The following is an 8,388-nucleotide window of genomic DNA, read 5'->3' as shown; positions in this document are numbered from 1 at the left end:
TTTTTTTTAATGTAAACTCTATTGTAATTAAGGTAAATCATCAGACTGCATTTGTACAAAGTTCTACCTACATAAACACACACATCCTATATTTATTTTTTTCCATTTTTTCATGTTACACCTGCACATTTGTGATCATTTGGCAGTGAAATAATTTTCAAGTATCTTTTTCCTTTATTTCCTCAAATAAATGAGTCAGGAAAACAGAATTGTAAAATTCTTTATGACGCGCAGTAATATGTATCAGCCTAATTGTTTTCATTTATATTAACATGCATTTGTGTGTGTGTGTGTGTGATTCTGTCACATTACCCAAAACAATAAATAAAGAAAAAGTCTACAAAATATATTGTTATATATTCCTAAAGATGCTTAGGTCTACTTTATAGTTACTAATAACTTGTGATGTAAGTACACCTTTCTTTAAAATTATAGGTAGACGTAGTGTAACTACTTGAACTAGAGCACAGTTTGGGAAGCTACAGTTTCAAAAGTTGCCTCTGAAACACGGTCAGCTTGTTAACCTCTAAAGGCCACTAACATGACATTTCCACCTTAAGTGGCAGAGCTGAATTCATGGCACCTTAAACATCAAACCTGTCCTTCTCAGAAATTGCGGGAGACAAATGTGCTTGCATAGTCCCCATTTATGTACATATTCATAGACTCATTATGTACCGTAAATAGCACTGAAGGTCATGCATAAACAAATACTCTGTAACCTCGTGATAAACACCCACAATCAACATACATTGAATGTCATCAGTTTTAAAAAGAGTACAATTATAGAATGTTCTGCATTTCACATTAACATTGCCTAAATATACATAAAAAAGTAAGAACATCAGCCAATCAAGCTTCAGGTTCAAAAGTCACATAGCAAAGACAATCATCTTCCTCTTCACATCTACAAAACGAATACTGACAAAATTCTAAATGTGTTCCGGAATTTACAAAACACAAACAGCAACAATTCTAAAACGCATTTATATGCCGACAGATAAGTGGCATCATCTCTCTCAGGATTCATGCTTGGTCTTTGATAACAACAACAGCCACTGTGACAATAATTAAAATATATAATCAAATAAATAAGCAGCCCTTTGAAGGTGTACAAACAGAAGTGGAACGTCTCGTGAAAGAGTCCCCAGAGCTATGAACAAACCTCACGTGCATACAGATCAACACATGAATCCTCCCTCCAGAGACACCTGCCCTTGATATCTAACTTGCACTCAGTTTTTTTTTTTTTTTTTTTTTACTATTTAACAACTTTTTGTCATTACTATTTCACAGTTGTAATTAATTAACCCCATAGTCATAGTAAGATTCAGCACAGAATGTTTGAACTCAGTGAATTTGATCTGAATATGGAAGAAGCTTATTCAGGGTTCAACACAAGTTAGTGATGTGTTTTCCACTTAAAATCAAACGGTAATCAATTTTAGAGTAATGCACTTAAAAGGGAAGTCAACAATAAACATTAAAACACACCGTTTTAAAAGTATAAGCACAAAACCTAAACATTATGCTGTTTATTAATTCAGTTATTACATTGTCAGTGCAATTTTACATTGTTGTGTTTCATCGGTCAAAACCAAATGGAAATTTTTGGTCATGACCGGAGTTTGAACAGCATATAACAAAGTTAGCAAGCATTTCCTTCACTCTAGTGTCATGTTTAGACGATCAAAGTTTAAACTTTTATGCGATTATATTTCGAAAGTTTGTATTTTATTGTTTATACAGCTGAAGTATCTTGCACCAAAGCAGTGTTATTGAAAACGAAACTATTAAAAGCAACTGTAACAGTAACTGAAATAAGGTTGAAATAAAATACTTTATATTAAAACAAAAAATAAGTAAAATAAAAAACAATTAGAAAGGCTGACCTGGCAACTGAAATTATAATAAAAAAAACACATTCAAAGGATATATTAAATACTTAAATAGCACTTCCTCAGATTTCTATTTAAAATACATTACTGTAAATTCAATTTTTGTTTGTTTTTCCAAACTGAGGAATAAGTAAAATGATTGTTTACTTTTTAACTTGTTTAGAACCTTAATAATTTTTTTTGCACCACAAATCATTATCCGAAATAACAGACAGGAAAAAAGAGAAATTGACAACAGTTTAATCTGTAAAGGACATATTTTGGATGACACTGTTGAATTCTAGTCCAGCATGACTTGCTTTGAACAGGGAAAAACAGCATTTAAACTAGAGTTGAGTGACTGGAAGTGTGCAGTGAATGGCTGTATGAGCACACACATGACTGACATCTCCCAGCAGCAGATTATCTACACGATTACAGGCTGAAGAAAAAAAAAAAAAAAACTTATTTCTGAATCACGTCACTATATAAAAGTGATCATGCTCATTTATAACAGCTGAACAGCCAAGACGGTTGTCTGATAAGTGCTAGTTTAGAAATTATCTTTCATGTTCCAGCACACAACCCCCAGATCCAACAAAACAATATTACAAACTAGGAAAAATGTGAAGTTATGTCACTGCCCCTGTGTACGCAGTGGGACAGCTGATGTTCAGGAGTATCAGAAACAAAAACTCACTCAACCTGATAAATCAAGCACTAGAGCCACAACTCCACACCGACCTGAAACCAGTTCGCCTTTCCTCTCAAAGCGGTTTAAACATACAGAACTCTGGGTCTCTGGGTGAACTCAAAGTCTCCTCTCATCTCACTTGTCTTGGCTTTTGTCTTCAGCGCCGCGTCTCTCGCGTCGGGCCCTGCATTCTGTGCACTCCTCGCCTTCATCTCCCCCGTGCTCTTCCTCATCCTCTTCATGAATAATCTCCAACTCCAGGCGGCCGATGTAGAGCGATACGGCGCACAGCCAGAAGAGGGCGGCAATGGACACCAAGCCCGCATGGAGCAGCACAGTCAACCGAGAGAGGAGCATGATCCTCCTCAGAGTCAAAAGACTGGTCACATACGACCCTCCGCCGAACGACACGCACACTCCGCCCAGGATGAAGAACACTGGGGGGGGAAGGAGGAAAACATTCAAAACAGGACTATGATGTAAAAGAAAAACCGACGGACGGAGTGAAAAAAGATACCATATCCAGCCTCTCGGCCCACATCACTCTGCGCAAACGCAATAACGCCGATTCCTGTTGCCAGGAGACCATTCCGGAACCAGGACAAAAATCCTGCAAAGAAATAAAAATATAAATATTGCTTGAGTTGAGATCTTATTCACTTAGACTTAGAAGTGCCTAAATGCAGGAAACCACAAAATATTGATTCAACACCTTTGTATGGAGCACAACAGTCAGTTCCATATACGGTATGAAAAAAAAAAAAAAATCCCATTTATTTTCTCTATAGGAGATTTATTTTTAATTTATTATTAAACTCTTAAAGACAGACCTAGTGTGAGCTACATGCTTGTTAATCAATGGTTACTTCCAGACCAGTTAATTGCTTTTTTTTTATTTGTTGTATATATAGTTGGTCTATCACAACATTTTTGGGTAAGCTCACCCAGTAATGAACGCTCTTGCATCATCAACTCACCCTCGTGTCGTTCCAAACCCTTGGGACTTTCTTCCATTTAACAAAAATTGAAAATTATAAATGTGTTTGTCGCTCATTTCCAATAAATTACAATGAACTGAAGATTTCATGCTTCGAAACGATGCCAAAACTGTACAATAATATTAGTCTGTATGACTATTTCAAGTCTTCCTAAGTCGTATGAGAGCTTTGTGTGAAGAATAGACCGAAATTCAATGAATTATTCACTGATAATCTTGACTGAATAATACAGACCATTTGTGAAATTAATCAGCAGTTAATTACAAAGATTTGACTCTAATTAGTGATTCATTCACAAATTGACCTTGAGATGGACTGGAGATTTTCAGTCTGTTCTTCACAAAAAGCGATCAGGTGACTTCAGAGGATTGTGTACAAATATGGACTATTATTGGTACTTTTTTGTTATTTTTGAGCTTGACCGTCCTACTACTTTTTGCTGTATATTAATAATAGTAGCCAAAATATTCCATTAAAATTGACAGAATACAGACAGTCATAGTTTGGAAAGACTGTTTTTTTTATTATTATTATTATTATTATTATTATTTCTATGTCAATGGGTCTGGTTTGTGTTTCATTAATGCTGGATAGATAACCTCACCTGTTTCATGAGACTTCCGCAGCATCTAGAAAATACAATAAATTAGTATGATCTGTCAGAAAGAGACCATTTGGTAATTAATAAAGGGAAAATATACATATGATGCTACCATTACTATTATTATTATTGACATGTATTAGACCAGTGCAAATTCGACAACACCCCGTGCCATAATTTTTGTACGAGTACCATCGTAGAATCACATTCATAGGTTTACCAAGTGAATAAAAAAAGTTCATGAACATAGTAATTATGTAACAGTACCACCAGCACTTTTGGTTAATAATGTAGCTTGACATAAAAAGAAACATTTATAAACTAAAAGAGAATACTCTGCATTTAAAGCAGGAGCCTCGGAGAGGGAGTGTTTGTGTTTACCAGCGCATCGGCTTTATCTAGTTCAGTGATGTACTGCTGCTCCAGCGCTCGTGGTTTGTTCAGCGGGTTCTTCTCCGCCGCGCGCCGCGCGCTCCCCCGGTGTAGCGCACGCGCTGCAGCCCTCACGTACTGCAGCACCGGCCGCCGCGCGACCTGAGCAAACCGCCTGCACGTTAACCAGCTTATGGAAGCCATTGCTTATGCTGAGGGGACCAGCTGAAAACACGACCTTTACCCGACCTCTGAACTCCGACACTGCACGCGAGTGCGCGTGAAGACGCCGCCGCGGATTTCGGTGGCGCCATCTATCGTAACTTCCTCATGTGACGTCATAATGAGTTCGTATTTAATATCATTGAGACTGTTGAGTCCTTTTTTTTTGACATTTCTTTGTCAGATACTATATTTTAAACTGCATAATTTTAAGAGTTTAAGGGTTTTAAAGTATAATCCTTGCGAGATGCAATCGACACTGTGTCCATAAGGTGACGCCAAAACACAACTAAAAATTATATGCTGGGTACCAATGTGCCTACTTATACTACTCCCTTAAAGTATGCACTCTTTCGCTGAAGAAAAAGTACACACTTTTGAGTGTGTAGTAGAAGAGTAGGCAAGCTTTGGGACATACTATAACGTCATATAATTGCTTCTTTAAAGGTCGCATAATTACACGCGCCCTGTCACTGTAAACTGGCCTGTCAATCATCATGTCACAGTTAACATCCTCATTTCATTTCGTTTAACTTCATACCGTACTGGAGAGAAATGAAGTAGCACGTGTGCCAGCCGTGGGTCTTTATGCAGAGAACTCTGCTCATATTTTTTGCATATTTAAAAGTTAATGGCCAAACGGATGTTTCTAAACGTTCACATTGTAGTTTATAGATGAACTATCCTAACACAGATAACATTAAATAAAATAAAAATTAACAGGTTAAATGTTGATTATTAGTAACCCAAACCGCTTCATCTAAACCGTCGGTCGCGCACATCCGCCATGTTTGTAGTTTTTAGCGGATTTGTATTCGTGTTTGTAGTTCTGAACCGAATAATTCGTCAAAGTGCAATGGATGGTAATATTAGCCATCAGAGTGTGCACTTCAAAAATCGAACTGAAATAGTAGACCATCTGGGGACTTCTGGCATACTCTTTTCAACATACTATGCTTGGGGACACATTTTAATCTCACATACTGTTTAGGATGGAGAGTATGAACATTGGGACACAGGGATAGTGTACAAAACTTTATGAAAGCCCATTTCTGCCACATAAAAATCACCCTTTGGTAGCCTAAATCATAATTTTGACATGAGAAGTTATGACTGATGACTTAAAAAAATGTAAAATAAATAAATAAATAAATAATAATTATTAGATACTAGGTCATAAAAAATGCTAAGTGCTTATGAGAGGGAAAAGTTTATAGCCTATGAGAGTCAAAATGACTTAAAAAAAATGTAAAATAAATAAATAAATAAATAATAATTATTAGATACTAGGTCTTTGAAATTTTGAATTATGTCATTATTGTGATTTTTTCTTATAATTTAGACTTTTATGCAGTGTTTATGATTTACCAAAGCATAATTTTTTTTCTTACCATTAATTACAACAAAAAGTTACTTCAAATTCAAAGTAACAGATTTATATAAAACAAAATAAAAGAAAATTATCAAATAAAAAGAACTAAAAAATGGTATTAAAGTGTAAACTGCATTATTTATTTATTTATTTATTTTTATTTTTTGGTGACTAGCTGCCTTGCAGAATGTTTTGATAATTTAATAATATCTGTTAATATGATGCATATTTAGATGCATACAGTAAATCACTTAAAATATGTGATTAGGTAACAAAACATCAAGCCAATGGCATTTATTTATAATAAAGAATAACAGAAGCACACTTTTAAAGCAAAACATTTAAAACACAACACATAAATACGTTTACTGTATGTGGTTTCATGTCATTAACTGGTAACCCCAAAACTCAAGTGGAAAATCTAGACTGTAGCTGTATTTCTGAACACAGTATAGTTCCTGCAGGGTCTTAGATGGTTATTAGCTTGTTTACCAATCCAGAAACCTGTTTGATCACCTTAAGATTGTATGACTAGCTGGTAGCAACTGCATATTTTTAGTTGTTGCAAAACTCTGTTATAAATATCACTGTACTGTACATACTGTACTGTAATGAGAGTAAGAGTAACATAAGAAAGTCATTCAGAGTATGTACTGGTGGTGTTTATAGCATATGCATGTGTGTGTGTTTGAGCGGCCTCTTCCGGCCTGCCTCTCTCTCACTGCAGAGGCCTTTTGTCTTGATGTGATCCTCTGGGATTGTGGGACACCACGCCTGAACAACCTGATGGCCATATAGCGTGAGGAGCACAGAGAGGATGAAGGGGGTCGCAGGAAAGACGGGACGGTGTGTGTATTTGTATGTATGTGTGTGAAGAATGCATTCGGGAAAGGGCCGCCTTTGATATAAAGAGTAACTAAACTCGGGTGGTCACGCTATGATGCTGTTCCTCGTGCACACTGCAGATGCTTTCCTGTCAAGGCATGTTTTATTACGCCTGCCAATTTAATGTTCATTAAGTGTGCATGTGCAGCATTTAAACAATGATCCACCCTACAGTCTACCAGAAACTCAGCTGTAAAACAATGCTATGAACCTAAGGTAAAATCAGAGATTTATGTTCAGTTTTATGGAAATAAATAACATTATATTGACTTCTAAAGACACTTTTTTTAAACTTATTCAGTGCTTTATTTAATTCAATAATGTATACTTCAAATTTTCTTCATTTCAGGGCTTTTCTCACCATATATATATATATATATATGAAGAGTTCAGATGCAAAACCCTCTAAAAGCCATATGAAATTTTCTTCTGAAATTAGCATTTTTATCAAGCTCCTGTGTTTATGTTAAGTTATTTCACTTTAATGGCAATGAGAAGAAACTATTCAATGACATTAAAGTGAATTTACTGAACATAAACACAGCAGCCGAATAAAAAAGTTAATTTTAAAGGAAATTTTCAAATGGCTTTTAGAGGCTTTTGCATCTAACTCTTCGTATATATATATATATATATATATATATATATATATATATATTTTTTTTTTTTTTTTTTTTTATTAAGCTTTTGCACTTTTATTGGACAGGACAGCAGGAGAAGATACTAAACGACTTTAAATCTTATTATTATTATTATTTTAAATAAATAAGTACTGCGAGAATGTAATATGGTAGTTGCCAAAAACATGGACATAAACGTTAGGATTTCATGATAGAATTTAATTGGTTGCATTATTTATTTATTTGTTTATTAATATATAAGCAGGGGAGAGCAGTGATAATAGTTTCATTAAATGCTTAATAAATGCAACACGAATAATAATGTAATTCATAATGCACTCACAGTGACCATATCAGATACACTGTACCATTGAAAAAATGATTCTTATTATTCTTATTAAATTTTAATTGTACTAATATTTTTCATATTTATTTTTACTGTCAACAAAGGCTAGACTTGATTAAGAATTAAAAATGAAAGTGTTTTTATATAAACACACACACACACACACACACACACACACACACACACATATTTACACTAATTTTAATGTGTATACACTGGTATAATGTTTAATGACCAGAAAATATGTTTTAGACAAATTAATATGCAAATAGCAAGCGAGCAAAAACCCAAAAGTATTATTATTTGGAATGTAAAATATTTATAATTATAAAATAATTTGAAAAATATGAGTTTTTTTGATACTATGATAGTTTTAGATACTATTTAGTTTTTCTTATCTG

The 8,388-nt window shown here is 34.6% G+C and overlaps 1 protein-coding gene across 1 annotated transcript; it reads right to left on the bottom strand.

Moving 5' to 3' along the window:
- Positions 1 to 2,122: 2,122 nt before the first annotated feature.
- Positions 2,123 to 4,829, bottom strand: tmem160 (transmembrane protein 160). Its single transcript, XM_019090546.2, has 4 exons — positions 4,552 to 4,829; positions 4,174 to 4,198; positions 3,089 to 3,181; positions 2,123 to 3,008 (listed from the first exon to the last, which is right to left on the bottom strand). Exons 1-4 carry the CDS (start codon positions 4,744 to 4,746, stop codon positions 2,707 to 2,709), a joined length of 615 nt encoding a protein of 204 aa, XP_018946091.1. The 5' UTR covers positions 4,747 to 4,829; the 3' UTR covers positions 2,123 to 2,706.
- Between the last annotated feature and the right edge of the window lie 3,559 nt (positions 4,830 to 8,388).

This window comes from Cyprinus carpio, chromosome A15, assembly GCF_018340385.1.
Source record: "Cyprinus carpio isolate SPL01 chromosome A15, ASM1834038v1, whole genome shotgun sequence".
Classification (NCBI taxonomy): domain Eukaryota; kingdom Metazoa; phylum Chordata; class Actinopteri; order Cypriniformes; family Cyprinidae; genus Cyprinus; species Cyprinus carpio.
This window is presented reverse-complemented; position numbering and strand designations above follow the sequence as displayed.

Coding starts and splice junctions, on each gene's coding strand:
- tmem160 (XM_019090546.2), bottom strand. CDS start 4,746: ATGGCTTCCATAAGCTGGTTAACGTGCAGGCGGTTTGCTCAGGTCGCG. Junction 4,199..4,551: donor TAGATAAAGCCGATGCGCTG/GTAAACACAAAC, acceptor TGTATTTTCTAG/ATGCTGCGGAAGTCTCATGA. Junction 3,182..4,173: donor GCGGAAGTCTCATGAAACAG/GTGAGGTTATCT, acceptor ATTTCTTTGCAG/GATTTTTGTCCTGGTTCCGG.